This window comes from Micropterus dolomieu, linkage group LG14 (genome assembly GCF_021292245.1).
Source record: "Micropterus dolomieu isolate WLL.071019.BEF.003 ecotype Adirondacks linkage group LG14, ASM2129224v1, whole genome shotgun sequence".
NCBI lineage: Eukaryota > Metazoa > Chordata > Actinopteri > Centrarchiformes > Centrarchidae > Micropterus > Micropterus dolomieu.
The window spans coordinates 7175477-7194227 of record NC_060163.1 but is presented as its reverse complement, the minus strand read 5'-3'; the positions used below and the strand labels follow the sequence as shown (position 1 = coordinate 7194227).

Below are 18751 nucleotides of genomic sequence, written 5' to 3'. Positions count from 1 at the left end.
GGGGGGGGGGCTACGTAACACACTTTTAGGAAAAGTCAGAGACTGGGGCACACAGCTTTAATATTCAGGGACTTGAATATTTAGTCATTATATACAATCAAAAAACAGCTGCGGGTAAATTTGACCCATTGGTGGTTCTAGTGTTAAGTTAGATGAGAAGATAAAAACCATTTTAGCTGTAACTTTTTCTAGTCTTTGTCCAAAGCTGAGCAAATATTTATTTACACATATTTACATATTTACTGCACAGACATGAGTGTGATATCAATCTTATTATCTTGTCTTGGCAAAAACATAGGACATTCGCTTTTCTTCACAAAACAACAATTGTATCGTCCACAAACACATGACGACACTGAGATATCATTTTGAGACTTTGTGGACCCAAATTGACTGTTGTGGAACTGAAGATATTTTTATTGTTCAAGCACAGTCATCATATTTTCTAACTATCGGTGGGAATCTCTTCTTGCTACATAAGTGTTTCTTCCTGTCTCTTACCCGTCTTTTCAACCCTACAGCTTCATCACTCAAAATAACAAATGGTGTGTAGACCCAAGAGCTTGGTGGATCCCACAAAGACTGGAGAAGTTAGCAAAAGTAAGTCACATTTCACAGCTTGTTTATGATGATGTTTTGCTTTCATTTGAATTGTTTCCCTTCATTTCAATGTATTGTATTAATCTGTCACTAGATAGCAATTACTGTTTATTTCATAACACATTGTGCAGTGCAGTTTTATGTAACGCAACGTAGATTACAACATACAGCAGAATACTTCCCAATTTTTTGTGTAATGTGTTTGTTATTGTTTTTACCAGTACAATATGGATACATAAAGGTAGGCACAAGGAAAGACAATGGGAAGTTGGGGAATAAGGGGGTAATAATAGTAGAACATAAAAAGAATTTATACTGTTGGTATTTTTTTTAACTAATGAGTGCCTATTCTGTTATAACGGGGTACAGTATGACCTACTGGACAACAAAGTCCTTCTGTAGCACTTGATAAATCTGCTGTGATTTATGGGTGCCATTTAAAATCTTATAATATGGAAACTGTCTAAATAAAACAAACTGTTTCTCTCCACAGAGAGGGATATATTGCAAAACCCAGTGAAATGCCTTCAACAGCCAAGATGATGATGATGGACTATGACGCATCATGAACTTTTAAGCAGAAATCTTTACACACTGACCAAAATCTGTTTATTTTTTCTATTTTGTTAAAGCTGGGGTAGGCAATTTATTGCAGAAGCAAATTTTAATATGTTGAAATTCTGACTTTAATAAACAAACAAACAAACAATCATTTAATTTGGTCCGAAGGAGATATGAACTTTCAAATTGCAGAGTTTCTCCAACATTGCCTACCCTAGGTTTAATTGAAAGGTTTCATTTCCTTTGTTGGAATCATTATCATCTTCTAAACAAATAAAGATATTTTAAATGTTGTCTTTTCGTCATTGGTGTATTTAATTGGGAAAATCATTAAATTTCTTGCCAAGAGGTACTCTCGTGGATAAATATGAAGCTACAGCCAACCGTTTGCTACAGTTAACTTAGCTTTACGCAATGTCACATTCACCCATTCACACACAGATAGCCATGGCTAAGGTGCCAACATCTTTTTAGTCTTTGCCACCACTCAAAGCGCTTTTCACTACATCCATTCACCCATTCACACACATTCATACACTGATGGCAGAGGTAAAAGTGTCAACTGCACATCAGAACAGAAGTAACATTCATATACTTTTACACATCAATAGCACAGCCACCAGGAGCAATTTGGGGTTCAGTGTTTTGCCCAAGGACACTTCAACATGCAGATTTAGGGAGGTGGGGATCAAACTACCGACCTTCCAGTTAGAGGACAACCGCTCTATCTCCTTAGCCACAACCACTCCTAGCCTAGCTCTTTCTCTGCAAAGCTCTAAAATTCATACAAAAACATTAGAACAAGAAAAAACAGTCAGTTGTGGTTTCATGTGGAGTTGGTTGATGTTTTATTTGAGTTGAACAGAGAAAAATTAACAGTCTTGCAGGGTGATGCACAGAGAACAACCTACTGCTCAACGTCAGCAAAACCAAGCAGCCGATTGTTGATTTTAGGAAAGAGAAAGCGAATATACACACCCCTGTCTATATCAGTGGAGCTGGAGAGTTTTAGGTTTCTGGGAATCAGCTTCACAGAGAATATGTCATGGTCACCTCCCACCTCCACATTGATAAAGAAACATTGGCAAACCTAATGAGTAACCACTTAAACAAAGTGCTCCCTTTTTTCTAGAATGAGGGGTGTTCCCTTGTTTATGCTCCCAGAATAAGGCTTATAATTATTCACTATAACCTGGGACCTCTTTTATTAATGTTTTGTACGCTCAAACTTTTATTTATAAAAAACAAACTTAATGGGAGAATGTGCGGTCCTCCTCAGAAACTGTGACCCATATGTACGCACATAAACTGGAGAAATGAAAAGATGGCAAAAGCATGTTACAATTTGAAATGGATACCATTGTGTAAATTAAATCAAAATATTACTTGCAAGCCATTCTTGAACTAGTAAACAAACACCTGTTAGACTGATATTCCATGAAGTGAATAAAAAAAACATGATTTAAGATAATTTTTCTTAAAGAGATATCTTATCGGAACAACCCAACAGCTGTTTGATTGATACTACCTGGAGTGCACACTAGAAGAACCACAATTCAGGATAATAAACACAAATGGTGATATCTGTTTTTGCTGAAAAAACGCCTCAAATATATTGTACAGTTTTATCGGGAATATCATTTAATTTGATCTGTAACTAATACTTGCAGGCTATGAAATTCATTCTCATAAATAAAGTGTACAGAAGGATAGATTATGTTTAAACTGCCATATTTGATACTTCAGTCGAGCAAATACAAGTGCATAGTTTTTAGGGCTGACCACAAATAGTCGAAGATTTGAGGCTTTGATGGGCGGAGCCTAATTTGACTGTCAATCTCAATCCAGTCGAAGCTTCGCAGCGAAACAAGGATCACGCCATTTTGGCGATATGGGGGTGCTCAACGTCTGATTTTACATAGAACAACCAGTTTTCTCCCAATAAGTTAATATACAGCCTATTACAATATACATTTTAATGTTTAATGCTGTAAATAAACATGTAAAAAGAAAAAAACTTTCAATAAATGTTCTTAAAGTGCGTGAATAAATCCAAAATTGTAACCCTAACTCTGGGTCGTCAGTGCGCATGTGTAGGCGTAGCGTGTATGTGTAGTGGCCGTAGTGGCAGTGGAGGAACACTTGCTGAAGAGACGGAGCCCCAGCTTCACTGATGTTGTGCAGAATTGTACGCAACTCGCGGGACTTTTCGGATAATTTATCACCGTTGATGAACCACACAAAGAATATTATATCGTTTTTAAATAGCCGGCTACTTAAAATAGACCCAAGAGGCGTGCACGCTAAACTCTACAAAAGACCTGTGAATGGCAAGCGAGAGAGAGAGCGAGAAAAGGGTCAACAATAAGCCTCAGTTTAGCTGGAAATTTACAGTGTAAGTTGAATGAATAGAGACTGCAGCCCTGAAGCTTCTCAAGATTAAAGCGGAGCTCTCTTGCTTCAACCTCCCCAACGAGAACTTCAGTTTCACCCTGGGAGAATTTTCTTTTTTTAGCTTTTCTGTCAGAATTTACAATTGTTGTCTTCTTGCAGTCAGTATATATTAATATTAATTAGGGGTATTTCCATGACTATTTATAGCTAAATATGGGTCTTTAAAGGGTGGGACAAGCTCACTCGTGCGCCAAATTTCAAGTTGATTCTGATTAATAAAGGTAAATCTGTCATATTGGCACCCAGGATGCCTTTCTCTGTTTGTTATGGACTGTCTCTCAAGTCACAATAAGTCAAATGCCAGTTAGCAGTATGTGTCTACTTCAATAGAAGTATGAAAATAACAGTCATTATTCCAGCACATAGATGTCAAAGGGTTATTGCGTCAATTACTGGTGCATCGGGAATTTCTGTTCAATTTTCCACCGATTTTAATGTGTCACATTGTGACTGTGACTCACTGTGTAACTTCTTCTCATCAGTGATGGACTGACATAACTTCTATGTGTGTGTGTGTGTGTGTCATACATTTTATTTTGTGGTGCTGGCTGTGTGTGATTCAACTTGTGTGTTATGGCTTGAAAATTAAGTTCATGGTTTGAACTGTGAAACACATTTGACATAATTCAAATACATTACAACATCATTCAAGTCACTTTATCCGTTTCATCTTTTTAGGGAGGAACACTTAACCAATCACAAGGTCACATCGGGTGTTGTTCTTTCTGTAGATTGAGCAACGAGGGGTGTGTCGCCTCAAATTGGCTGCATTTATACCAACAATCTTGCCTCTGGGAAATCAGAACCTCCACTGTGACTCTGACAAGTGCTAGACCAGATAGTGTTCAGACAATAACTATCACCAGATCTCTACTGTGCAGAGATACACCATCAGTCTTGGACCCAGGATGCATTTCTCCATTAGCTGTGGACTGTCCTTTATGTGCGCAACCTTGGTGATTTTCCTTCCTGTGCAAGGTGAGTGTGGTTAATGTTTGACGTATAAGTTAAGAGAAGCTACTAAACTGACCGTTTTTTTTACGCAGCTGACTGAAGTCTTAGTCACTCCAGGTCTGTTACTGTCTGTTTTTTTTGCATTGTAGGAAAACTTTGGCATGTTACGCCTGAATCCCCATTCCTACACCCAATCATTCCCAGCTGCTGTATGATGGTCTCAGACGACCACATTAGGGAAACTGTCATTGCCTGCTTTGAACAGAGGGAACACACATTTCCTAGTTGTAAAATACATGCATACATGTAAGTAAAAAAAACATTCAAGCTCCATTGAGATGATCGATACCACTTTAATGTCTGTATGTTACTTACAGAGTGTTAGGGGGCTTTCACACCTACCTCGTTTGGTCCGGACTTTCCAGTTTGGTCTGAACCAAAATTGCAGGTTTGAAACCTCCCCCGGACCACAGTCTGGACCAAACAGATGAAATTTGGTCCGACGTAAAGAGGTAGTCTCGGTCCGGATCAAACTAAACCATGGTTCGGTTGGTTTCTGATGGTTCAGACTTTCAGACCATTTACAGAAAGCTCGGCATTTGCCATAAACTAAACTGGAAACTAACAAATGCACGGGGAAATGCATTGAAATAAGGACACAATTATAAAGACAGCTCATCTTTTCAAACAGAGGGAAGCACACTGCCACCCATCTCTTTGGTCTCTCTCTCCTCAAACGGAGGAGCAGAAGGATTGCTTGGGGTCTTCTCCTCCTGTCCTGTTGGCGACGTTATAATGTTCGCACAACGAGGACGTTTAATTGCGACTAGCCTTCAGTATAGTTGGTGCTGCAGGTAGTAATGCCATATATAACATATAATAATAACAATATAGGCTAGTGGTGGCAAATATTCATTCATTCGTGTCAAAGATACCCGCTGAACTGTTTAATAAATCAATGTCACGTACAGGGAGACGCACCCCACATAGATGATTACGACAGGACGCAGGTCTGTCATGCAAAATCCTTTAGTGCGGTCGCAGAATTGCAGTGTGAAACCAAACTAACCGATTGTATCAAAACTTTGGTTCGGACCTTGGTGCGGACTTTCAGGTGTGAAAGCCCACTTAATTACAGGCGCTGATTGGGGTAGCATAGCATAAAGAACAGCTAACGTATTGTTGTTGTTTCTATTTCTGTTTATGCACGTATAAAAAAATTACAAGATACAATGTGTTAATTACTGAGCTTAAAAAGTGATGGCTCCCGGCTCTTGCTCCATACTTAATGCACAGACATGAGAGTGGTATATCAGTCTTCTATTATGTTAATGCTACTGTAGCTGTTTTCAGTGCATATTTGTTATTTTTGAAAAGAAACATGTTTTTGATTTCTAATGTTTCTTTCTAATTTCTAATGTCTTTTTTTAAACTTACAGTTTTGTGACTCAGAGTCAGAGTAAAGTTTGTGTGGACCCAAATGCCAGTTGGCTCCCTGAAAGACTCAAGAAGTTAGAGAAAGTAAGTCTAGAGATATTTACAGCTGAAACATATCAAGGAGAGCTTGTTTGGGATGTCTTTTGTGGTTTTAAAATTGTTTTCCTTTTTTCGCCCTTTCTATGTTTTTTTGTGAATTTTTTTTTTTTTTAACCTGCAATGCACAATCCTCATATGATGTTGTTTATCTGATGACACATTATGAGGTGCGATTTAAGAGAACATACCCAACCTCCATAGCCTGGGAACCAGATGAATCTGCCGAACTTGTGTTTTAATTTGCTCTGTCAGATACGTCTGGCCGTCCTCAGTTTTCTACCCTAAGTGGGGCTGGTCAGTCTAATCACAACCTTTTATCTAATATGGAGCGGGTATTATACCTTGACTGACAGAGGAGCGACACTGGTCCAGATTTGAAAAGTCACACTGTGCTGATTAGTTTTAGGTCTGGACCGGCATCCAGTCTCAGGACAGTCCAATGCTGTCCAATACAATTCAGTGCTGATCAAATATTAATCAAGATTCTGTTCTGCCCGAACTTCAATGTGTCGCTCAGTGAACAAAGGGCTTCCTGACTAATACACGTTTGTGAATCAGTCTGGCATTGCCATGATGCAAATTTTGTAAAGTTTTACTGCATCCCGTTAGGGATTTAGAAATGCTAGTGTTTGACAACTCAAATACAACTTTAATGGATAACATTTAAATGACTATAACATGGAAACTGTCTAAACCGAAAATAACTGTTCTCTCCACAGAAGGGAATCACTTGTGAAATCCTGTGAAAGGCCTTCAACAGCCAAGATGAAGATGATGCACCATGACCTTCTAAGCAGAAATATTTACACTGGCAATATGTCTACTAACTTAACGGCAATGCTTAATTCCCGCTGTCTTTAAATATATGTGTGTGATTTGGTTAAAGACAGAGTTCAGTGATACAGTAGTTTGGGGGAATTTTACGGGTTTCCCAGAGTCAGAAATTAAAACATGCCTTGGGACTTTTTTTATGTATTTGGTGTAGTCTAGTTATGTCAAACAGCAATATTAGGCTATCTTGGCTCAATTGTTGTGTCCAGGGAATCAATTAAAATAACCATGATCCCATAGACATCCAGGAATTGAGCGAAACTAAGCAAGTGGGGTGGTTCAAAACAGTTAATGCCAATGTCTTTGTCATTTTATCATCATATTCTAAACAAATAAAGATAATTTTGAAAAATGTTGTCAGCCCACTAACTAAATATTATAAAACCTTAATGGAATGGTTTGCCATTTTGAGAAATAATTCACTTTGTCGTCAAGAGGAACTCTCGCTTTTGTAAGATAAATATCACATCAACTTATTGTCACATACACAATCATGCACAATATAAAACATTTATGAGCTCTCTGCATTTAACTCATCCTAAGTATCAGGAGCAGTTGGCCTCCACGATGAAGATGAAGATGTAGATGATGCTCCATGACTTTTTAAGTAGAAATCTTTACACCTTTGCCCACATCTACACATGTGGCCGATCCTTTGGTGACAGTGGTCTGCTCCTTTGGTCTGCAACTGAAGCACAGTGAGTGGAGATCATTGTCCGTCAGTACGACACCTAGGCAAATGCGATATCTCAGGAACAAGAAATTTGTTCGAAATTGGAACAAACGTTCATCTGGACGGATGAACTGATTAGAATTTGTTGAAAATTCATGGTCATTATGGCCTCAAAATAGGTTCTTGTTTGGTGTCTGAATTACGCGGACATATCTGGCATCTAAGCAAGTAAGGCACAAAGGGGTTATATTTAGTCTGTAGATTGATCATGTGTGGTTTGGGTGTAACACGAATTAAACCAATCATGAGTGTTATTCTCCCATTACCCTCTGAAAGCCAGCTGTGCCTGGAATGGCACATTGCTATTTAAATGGCAGATGAATGCCACATTATTGAAACCATCAATTGCATCAATTCAAGTGTGATGCAGACTCGCAGGTGAGAGAGAGAGAGAGCTCATGAGGACGAGCGAGAGAAAGGGAGTAAAATACTTATGTGTTAGTGGCATTTCAGTTCCAACATGAGGTATCAGTGCTTAAAAGTGGCTAAATGTATACAGTAATGGTTACATGTGACTATTAGACATTTCTTTGCTCACATATTTATAGTTAAATCTAAACTATTTTTTGTCTCTCAGTGAGTTCAACACATCGCACCATTACTGAAGACAATATATCTGTTTACAGTTTTTTTTTTTTATTGGGGGAGTTATTAACAAACTCATTGAGTAACCACTCAACAGCTGCGTTCCTCTTTCTATGGAGGGGGTTCTGTATTGGTGTTATTATACCTTCACTGATTACTTCACTGACAAGCACAGGAGCAGTGTGTGTCCAGAATAAGGCTCTTAAATATTTACTTTATTATCCAGATCTCTACAGAGACAATCTGTCAAATTTGGACCCAGGATGCATTTCTCCATTAGCGGTGGACTGTCTTTTATATGTGTAACTTTGCTGATTTTCCTTCCTGCGCAAGGTGAGTGTAGTTTTGCATACTTATCTTTTAAGCATGACTGAAGAGAGACTACTAAACTGAGGATGACTTGGCAAATACTTTTGTATTAAGGCTGGCCCGTCCTCACCAGACAAATGGCCATATAGGTTGATTGTTCAGCAGCTTATTACAACCCATATTTACATTTATTGCTGGGTTACGCAGGTGACTTACGGTACTTATCCTCCTGAGACCCAGCCCATTGACTTATGTCCACCGTAGTGGACATTTGAGTTTCATCCCTCTCCTTTAAATCTTTTGTGCTAGTCTCTTAATTCCTGCTGTACTGTACAGAGGACATCCTGGGCTTTTCAATGATATGTTATTTGATTGGCTGGGAGGCCGGGAACCCCCTCTATCTTTCAATCCAAAATGGACGGCATAGGAACAAGCACATTTTATGGAAAGATAAGAGGTGAGTCAAATATTGTTTGTCTATGGTTTTGTTACTATGATAATCATATATTTTCTTGTTCATTAAGGTGTTAGGAATCATATATTTAGTTCTGATAGCAAATACATTATGTATCTTTTGAAAAATTTGCCATTTTATGAATGTCAACTATAGTGGACATCAGGACTATCTTCATGTAAATAATGACTCCACATTTTTATAGGAAACAGAACTGAAGCAGAAAGAATTCTTTACAAAATAGTCGAGGGAGATTCAGATTTAGAGTTGTCAGATGATGAGAGAGATGAGGATGAGTTTCAACCAGTGAGAGAAGACGAAGATGAAGATGATGCAGAAGGCTCAGTTGAAGGGACAGATGCAGACACAGAGTCAGACACAGACAGGGATGAGCAGGAAACTCGACGCCCCCTGTGGGCCAGGAGTAATATGTATGTTTGATGCAGTTCCACAATTTTAAATTTAGCTGCATTGAGTATATAAACTGTTTTTATTTATCATTTATTAATCTTTTTTTCCCTTCATATCAGATTTGCACCTGTGTTACCTGGGCTTCCTGTGTGTCAAGATGACCCTACAACACGTGCAGACTGGAGTCCAATTGAATACTTTTCACAGTACATTGACAACAAGGTCTTTGAAGATTTGGCAACATACACAAATCAAAGAGAGCTGCAAAGCAGAGGAGTGTGTATGAACACTACGCCACAAGAAATAAAAATCTTCTTTGGCATTTCAGTCCACATGGCCTGCCTTGGCTATCCCAGAATTAAAATGTTTTGGGCCAAAAAAACTAAAGTGCCAGTCATAAGTAGCAAAATGTCTAGGGATAGATTCTTCAGGATAAGAAACTCCCTCAAGATTGTCAATGACCTGGCTGTAACAGAGGAAACAAAGAAGGCAGATATTCTTTGGAAAGTTAGGCCAATACTCGATCGTGTACGGCAAGGCTGTCTCAGCCTTGCAAAACCAGAGAGGGTCTGCATTGATGAGCAAATCATCCCATTCACAGGCCGTTGTCCAGTCAGGCAATATGTTCCCGGCAAGCCAAACCCTACTGGCCTAAAGGTCTTTGTCCTCGCATCCCCAAATGGTCTGATGCTTGATTTTGAAGTCTACCAAGGGAAGAATACCTTTACAGTCCAAAGGTTAGGAGTTGGAGCTGCAGCAGTTCTACGCATGGTTGAATCTGTTCCAAAAGGAAGCCACATATTCTTCGACAGGTACTTCACAACCATAGATCTATTGGATGCATTGCTGGCAAAGGGCCTTCCTGCAACTGGAACTATAATGAAGAACCGTGTCCCAAAGCTGTGCCAGCTGCCAGAAGACAAACAGTTGAAAAAAGAGGGGAGAGGAACATCAGTGTCAGTGGCCAGAAAGAGTCCTGAGCTGGCCATCACAAAATGGTTCGACAACAAACCAGTGCTCATGGCATCCACTGTACATGGGAAAGACCCAGAAGACATCTGTACCAGATGGTCCAAGAAAGAAAAGCACATGGTCCAGGTTAAAAGACCAGCAGTAATTAAGCAGTATAATGACAACATGGGTGGCGTGGATCTTTGTGATCGCATGCTTAGCTTCTATCGTATGTCAAGCAGGACCAAGAAATGGACATCGCGTGTGATCAGTCACTTCTTTGATGTTGCCATCACAAACTCCTGGATACAATACAAGTCTGACAGCAAAGCTCTGCACAGAGCATCCAAGAACACACATCAGTACCTGGACTTCAAATTAGTCCTAGCTGAAGAGCTGTTGGAGAGTCCGGAACTGGATAACAGCTGTGAAGAGAGTAGGATGAGTATGAGCCACCATCTAAAATGAGGATCCCACAACCAGAGCCATCTGTGCGCAGACTAGGAGCCATGCACATGCCTGAGATGATGGATACCAAGCATGCAGAAAGATGCAGAAATAAGGGCTGCAAGAGCAAGACGTACATGAGATGTACCAAATGCAAGATGTTCCTCTGCATTACCAAAAAGAGAAATTGCTTCCAGGACTATCACCACTAACAAAGAACATACTAAGAACAAAATGAAGAGTGAAGAAAAACTAGATTGGATTCAGTTTGACAGAAGAAATAAATCCCCAAAAAATCAGTTTCACATTAGTTCTATGTTCATTGTTCAAATAACTCAAGGATTAAAGGGGACCAATAAAAGGATTGAATAGTAAAGATATATTTGCAAAATGTAAGGAAAAGTGTTCAAGAATGATAAATGTGTCTATTTTATAATCAAAATGTCTGCATTCTTGTATAATAGTCAATTTACAGCCCAAAATGTATGTATTCTTAGTTAAAAAAACTCTATAATCTGGTAAAATTTGTATCTACCAAATGTGTCTGTTTTCGTACTCAAATGATCCTGTCGTGTACTACAGTGGACATGCTGTAAAATAAAAATAAAAAATAAAAATGTGTGAATTGTAGGATGTTTTTTTAACCCTGAACAGGTATGGAATCACAAAAAAATATGATTAGGAAAAAAAATATTTTCCTTGGTTCTCAGTCACTTGACTTACACAACGTGCTTATTGTAACCCAAACCATGATCTTTTTCCACACCTAACCAAGTAGTTTTGTTGCCTAAACTTAATGAAACTTTGAACGTTTCACAACATTAACCACGTGCTTTCACAACATACTTAAGACCTGAACTGGAGTGGTACTTTCCAACGGTGATACATGTAGTTATAGGACAACTGACAATGCACCTATATACAAATTGCTGCAGTATACACTGCTGATATAAGTCTTATTCATGCCTGGTCTATTGCTTTCTTGTGTTTTCTGCATTGTAGGGCGACTTCAGTATGTCACGCCTGAATCTCCAGACGTGATACCAGTCGTCCCCTCCTGCTGTACAAATGTCTCAAAGGCCCGCATTTTGGAGAAGATCATCGCCTGCTTTGAACAGAAGGCACACACATTTGCTAATTGTAATATACATGCATACATGTAGGTAGAAAAGTATTCACACACTTAATTTTCTGTCTGTGTTTGTGTTATCCATTGCTTTACATTTATTCATTTTTGCTGAAGCTTTTATTCAAAGCGACTTACAATTGCTATGTATGTCAGATGCCTCTGGAGCAACTAGGGGCAACTAGGCAGGAGCGGCTTGTTCATTAGGTTGACCGGGCACTGCCAAGCCAGGAAAGGAAGGTAGCATGATGTGGCCACCACGGGCATCTTGTCAGAGGAGGGTAAAAAGAAGAAGAAGTAGGAAAGCAACACAGAAAATAAACCAAAAACAATAGAATAAACCTTTTAAATTTCCCCTTGCATGCCTTGTTGTTCATGTATAAATACAAAGGAAGAATGGGAGAACAGCACATAGCTCGTTGTTACTGTGTGATTATACAGTTACAGGAGAACAGTGGATACTTTAATATAGCCCACTCCCCTAATAATACTGTGTATCTACAGGATAACAAGTGGAGTTTTTACAACTCTCTGCTTACCTTATTAGTCTTGTGTAATGTGTAACTTAAAAACTGAAAATAAATACTAGGTTCATCTGTACCCCGTTAAACATTTAAGAATAGCTGTGTTTGATCCACCTTCATATACAGCATATGTGACAATATTACATAACTGTAGCCTATTACTTGAGACGGGTCCCTTAGCTGCAACGCAAGATTAACTGTAAATAATTGTATTCATTGCAGTGCCACTGTGCTTTATTCTGGATTTGTTGTTCCTAAATAAAAGCTTTGTTACAGCTAAATCAGATGATTGTGAGAGTCATTCTTTTTTTTATCATTATTGCTAAAGTAGTTGCCTTTACATCCAAAGGTCTTAAGATCGGTTGATTTTAACTGTGGACTGTTCATTCATTGTAGACATTGACAATGAATTTCAGGATGTAGCTGTTCACAAATACTGTACAGTATGTAGCCTAAGGAACAATCCTTGTGTTATAGCAGACTAAGACCATTGAACTCACCTTAGCCATCATCAAAACAATTGCCCCCCCCTGAGAGATTTGGCAGCAGCCACCACTGCAACTAGGTGTCACTTTGGCAAGGTCATTTATTCGCTTTTTTAATTAAAGTTAAATGATCTCATGTCTGCATGTTTATTGTGAAGCTGCAGACAGGCGCTTATTAGCTTAACTAAGCATTAAAAACAGGTAGCGTGTTTCTCCCTGCATGTCCAAAGTTCAAGAATATGCCTGACAGCACCTCTAATGCTCATATCGGTTATCTCTCATTATTCTTCTTATATTTTCTACTACTATGTAGGGCTGACCCCAGATAGTTGAAGATTCGATCCCAATATCTAGCCTATCGCTCTCCCTCTGAAGCTCAAAAAACACAACAACTTTCTTAACACAATGTGCCTATGGCATTATTTAATCCAATATGAACTGTATTGAACAATAAAATGTAAATTACACAACAGATTTTAATGTTACACATGTTACACAGCCTGTTAGTTTGGAGTTAACCACTCATTTGCCAACATTGCCATAATACCGCATGAGTTACAACATTTGCAAAGCTACTTCTTCCTCTTCTTGTATTTATTGTTCTGCCTAGTTCAAGGCCAGCCAGATCCAAGGTGTTGACTGCAGTGGTTAAGGCAATATCAATCCCTGATGTGGACAATGGCACTAAGGTGGAGCAGCTGAATAGTTTTAGGTTTTCTAGGAATCAGCATCACTTCATGGTCATCTCACATTTCCACGCTGGTAAAGACAGAAACAGCTGTATTTCTTAAGGAAACTTAAGAAGGCAAAATTCCTGTGCCAAGTACTTGTTAACTTATAGTGAGGAAATATGTGGACCCATTGCAACAGCTGTGGTCCTCTTTCTCTAGAGTGTGGGGTGTGTGCTCCTGCGTGTTGACCTCATTTATAACAACAAAATTTCTTCTTGCAAGTCAGAGCTTCACTGTTAACTTTACTGACAAGCACTGGAGCAGTGAGTGTCCAGAATAAGGCTCTTAATTATTCACTATCACCAGATCTCTACTGTACAGAGACACACTGTCATATTGTGACCCAGGATGCCTTTCTCCCTTCGCTATGGGCTTTGTGTGCGTTTAACCATGCTGCTTTTCCTTCTTGCACAAGGTGAGTGTGTGACTACTAATTACTTCTAGAGTCTGTGAAGGGTAACTTAAACAGTTGTATTTAAAATGTATTGATTTGTATTGTATAGAAATTAGATTGATTCCCTGTCAACACTAAAATAAAGAGGATTCATCTTAAAAGTTTATGTTTTTTTGCCACAGGAGGTTTTCATTTTGTATTAAACATTAAAAGAGAAATCTTTGTTTTTTCTTTCCATATTGGAGTGTCTATCATGTGATACTTAACGGAAAGATCTTTGATGTAAATGAAGAACAGATGCTGTGCTGGCTAACACAGCAGTTGCAATGTACTTGTTAAAGGGGGAAGATTTTCCCACTGTATTCCTTGTATCTATGTACACATAGATACAAGGAAAAGAGCACTTTATTTTGCTTTGGAAAGATACACATGGGGGAAATCAAACTATTTCAGTCATTTAGGAACTAAAAGAGAACAAGGATGTAAACAAAAAGGGTATAAGCAAGTCTGACTCTCTCCAAAGTAACAAGGTTTGCCTAGCATTACCTCTAAAGTTCATTAATTAACATGCTTTATCTATCGTAATTGCTATATATACTGAAAATTCAATACTTTTGGGGGGGGTGGGGGGTGGGTTGCTGTTAAATAGTCAGCCTGTAAGATAGTTTCCTGTACATAAACTTAATAATATTTTTCTGTGTTGTGTATGCATTGCAGTGTGGCCCCAGTGTTACAGGCCTAGGCCCAAGAGTCCAGGGCATGTCATTCCCAATTGTTGCATGGAAACCTCAAATGCCACCATTAGAGAAACTGTCAATGTCTGCTTCCTGCAGGAGAAAAACACTTTTTCTAATTGCAAAATAAAGGCTTACATGTAAGTAAAATTGCTCACACAAGCTTCATTTTCGCATTTATGGTGTGCTGTCCGGCCCTGTAAGGCACATTGATCATATTTGAAAACAATCAGTCTCTAGCACATGTTCATGTCTGTTACATGTTTTTTCAACCCTACAGCCTTACCAATGAAAATAACGAATGGTGTGTGGACCCAAGAGCTTGGTGGCTCCAACAAAGACTCTGGAGGTTAAAGCAAGTAAGCTGGGGAATTAGGGGGGTAACAATGGGTTCTGTAGCACTTTATAAATCTGCTGTGATTTATTTTTAAATTACCATGTTCTACTTACCCACAATGGAGGGGTAACAAAATGAAGATTTTTACATAGTTCCTAATGTAAAAACAAATTACATAGTTCCTAAATAGCTACAGGGTACATTTGTGTTTTTACTTTACTGGAAAGTACAGAGGTAAAAAAACAAAAACAAAAAAGAGTATTGTCAGAAACATACTGTAGGCCTATATAATAACATGTGTGTTGTAATATAGATAAACTTACAGGATGGGGTACAACAGAGAGGGGACTTCAACAGCCTGCAGTGGTACAGTTGGAATGACACTGTTGTTACACATAGTGTCGTTTATTGTTGTTATGGACAGTATGTAGAAATACTTTTGGTAGGGGCTAATACGGCTAAACTGAAAACAAGTGTCCATCTAAGAGCCAAAAAAAAAGTGGGAAAAATTACGCTCTGTGTTGCACACTATAATTTAAAGGGTTTTCTTCTATTTTTTTCTTGATATATTTAGGAATTCCAGGTTTTGACTTCAAATTCAGATCCACACATTAAAGAAAAAATGGATTCAGGTTGGAAAAAAAAATGGATTCAGGTTGCTCAGATTCAATAGGTCAAATTCAAATGAAAAAGTTCAGCCAATTTTAATTAGCCGAGACAGCCGAGAACAGGCACTTCCCTCCCTTCCTCTGGTTCTCCAGAGATTTAGCAGGGTAAAGTGTCAAAAGCAGTACTATGCGGTAAAGGCTAGAGAGCCCTGCATGGGCGGTGAGCAAAAACGTGAACTGCCGTGGCTGGTCTGAATTTGACTAATAATTTGCTCTTTCTGAATTTTTTCAACTTGAATTTTTAGATTTGAATTTGACCAACGGAATAATATTTCCTATTTAATTACAAAGAGGTGAATTCAGAACAAATCACTTCAGATACATGGTTTTCAGAGTAAATTATTTAAATGCTATGAATTCAATGGTGTTTAAATTTCATCATTCAGTGGCTGTTAAAATGCTAAGAATTATTTCTCTTTGCTGCCATACTTTTAATTTAATTTCTTCTCCCCCAGAGAGGAATATGTTGCCAAATCATCTGACAGACCTTTGACAATCACAACGTATAATGCATCATGACCTCCTATCCAGAATGTTTTCTTTTTTTCTTTGTAACAATTTAGATCAAATTTCTCTGTAAACATTTAAATATGTTAGTGATGTTCATTGTGATTTTCATTGTCTAATAAACTATTAAAGAGTTTCAACCATTGTTGTCTTGGTGTTGCTGCATGGTATTTACAGTTTATATCACGGGACAAGTAGCCTTGAAAATGGCTGAATTGAATGAATGAATTTAAAATTTAAATGTTATTACTAAAAAATGAAAAGAGGTCTCCATGATAGTGATGAAAATTTCTCCAAACAATAACTTTGCCAGTTATGTCTTCCAACCTGTGGTCATTTTCTTCTTGAGAAACAGCCAAGAAATAAAGAAATTACTCTTACATCCTTTCCACAATGTCCATATTTGCTTTTTATTAGCAGCATGGCTCTAGAGATGACAGTGTCGCTCAGTCCACTACTTTGGTCCAGACATCTTTATCTTAACAATTATCGGACAGATTGCCATGACATTTTGTATAGAAATTCATGGTCCCCAGAAGAGAAAGATTAGCCTACTGCGTTTGGTAAAGCTATGACATTTCCTCTAGCGCCATCATGAAGTTGACATTTTTGGTTTAAAGCAAAATATCTCAACAATGTATTGTATGGACTGCGTTTAAATTTGCTATAGATATTCATGGTCCAGAGGATGAATCCTAATGACTCAGGTGATCCCCTGACTTTTCCTTTAGAGCCATCGTGAGATTCACTTTTGTGATTTGAGTGAAACATCTCAACAACTTTGGATAGATTGCCATGTAATTGGATAAACACAGTCATGCCCCCCACAGAATATATTTTTAATCACTTAACTTTACATCTAGCACGGTCATCAGGTTAATACTTTGGTTTATGAACAAATACAAGCAAAACTAAAGTAATTCCCATCAACCTTAGCTGTACTTTTAGGCTATTTTTAATGCTAATTAGCTAATGTTAGCATGCTAACACTAAACCTGACTAAACTGAGGTGTTGAACATGGTTTCTAGTATGGTTTAGCTAGCTACCTTCAGTTTATGCTGCATTCATAACAGAAAGGAGAAGACAACAGTTGACCTTACAGCTTTAATCTCATTAGTGCACACTTGTCTATCCATCCAACACACTTTATTATCCATTCTCAGATAGGGGCCCAGCCAGTTATACTTACAGCTCCCGTGTCAGCTTGTGTACAACACTTGTAGCCATAAGCAAGTGGAACACGCAAGAATCTGTATTATATATACTGGTTGTGTAACTCAAGTTTAAATTATGTGTTTACTATATTATAACTGATAGTGAGACAAATAATCAGATTCTGCTCTAGCCTGATATTATTTGGAATTTGAGGGTGGAGCAGCAATTGGCTATGCTCGAGTCTTTAGCGCCTCCGGCTGTGAATCCAGATGTTTTTGCCATCCGTCACTGCAGTTTTGCAGCAACGCCCTGCAAATCAACTAATCTCATCTGCCAGTGCACACACTCCCTCTACAACAAACCTTCTGCCTCCACAACTGTCTTTCAGAATACCTGGATCCAGAATGCCTTTCTCCGTAAGGTTTGGAGTATGCCTCATGTATTTAACTATGGTGCTGATCCTCCCTGAACATGGCGAGTGTGGTTTTGAGTCTTTTAAGGAACCTTTTGGATGCAGGATATTTTCATACAGTGACTCTAAGCATTCCAAATACTATTAAATGTTACTGGAGATGACCTCTTGATTACTTTACAAGATGGAGTGCTCAGTAGGCTATATTATCCAAAATATTCAAATCAAATCACAAACAGATGCTTTTTGGAAGAATCTGAATACATCCACATTAAACATACTGAATAATATAAAGACAGCAGGAAATGTCTCTAGCTTAGAGCCAGGGTCCGAAATTAACACCCGCCAAGCGCCAAATGCGGGTAGATTTTCCGTTTGGCGAGTAAATTTCAAAAGGCTATCCGCCACACTGGCGGGTGAATGTTCATACCAAAATAGTAATGTAATAATCAGTGTTTTCCCTACAATGTATTCATCAGCACCGCTGCAAAATCTTTCCATGATCAGTAATATCGCGACATTCACTTACACTGAGACGCACCCGGCCGCCCGTTTTTCCAAGCGCGCCTCTGTTCATGGTTGCATAGCAACGTCGGCCACGCGAGTGCTTGTGGAAAGGAGAAAGCGCGGTACGAACTGCAAAGTCACCGATCTGCAAAGTCACCGATCTGCAGCTAGCTGCCGCTTATTAGCTGTTATGTGGCGACATTTACCAGGAGTGAGCCAACCTTTAAAACGAAAACCCACAGACGAAAAGGGGGACGAATTACATAAAAAAAGAAAGTTTTGTGAGAAATGGAGGTTTGGAGAGAACGGAGTTTCAAGAGGCTGGCTACAATATGATTCTGACG

The 18751-nt window shown here is 38.6% G+C and overlaps 2 protein-coding genes and 1 long non-coding RNA gene across 4 annotated transcripts in view; all 3 read left to right on the top strand.

Annotated features, from left to right (window-relative positions):
* Positions 1-1454, top strand: part of LOC123983147 — a 4852-nt gene extending 3398 nt beyond the window's left edge. For both annotated transcript variants that reach the window (XR_006828140.1, XR_006828139.1), the window contains 2 exons: positions 522-600; positions 1094-1454. This is a non-coding gene — a long non-coding RNA (uncharacterized LOC123983147). The remainder of the gene's footprint in view (positions 1-521; positions 601-1093) is intronic.
* Positions 1455-4422: 2968 nt separating this feature from the next.
* Positions 4423-7288, top strand: cxl34b.11 (CX chemokine ligand 34b, duplicate 11). The gene is made up of 4 exons (XM_046069272.1): positions 4423-4593; positions 4719-4875; positions 6009-6090; positions 6825-7288. The coding sequence occupies exons 1-4, from the start codon at positions 4524-4526 to the stop codon at positions 6849-6851; spliced, it is 336 nt and encodes a 111-aa protein (XP_045925228.1). The 5' UTR covers positions 4423-4523; the 3' UTR covers positions 6852-7288.
* Positions 7289-8806: 1518 nt separating this feature from the next.
* On the top strand, positions 8807-11065 carry LOC123983120 (piggyBac transposable element-derived protein 3-like). Its single transcript, XM_046069249.1, has 2 exons — positions 8807-9020; positions 9548-11065. Exons 1-2 carry the CDS (start codon positions 8920-8922, stop codon positions 10845-10847), a joined length of 1401 nt encoding a protein of 466 aa, XP_045925205.1. The 5' UTR covers positions 8807-8919; the 3' UTR covers positions 10848-11065.
* The last annotated feature ends 7686 nt before the right edge of the window (positions 11066-18751 follow it).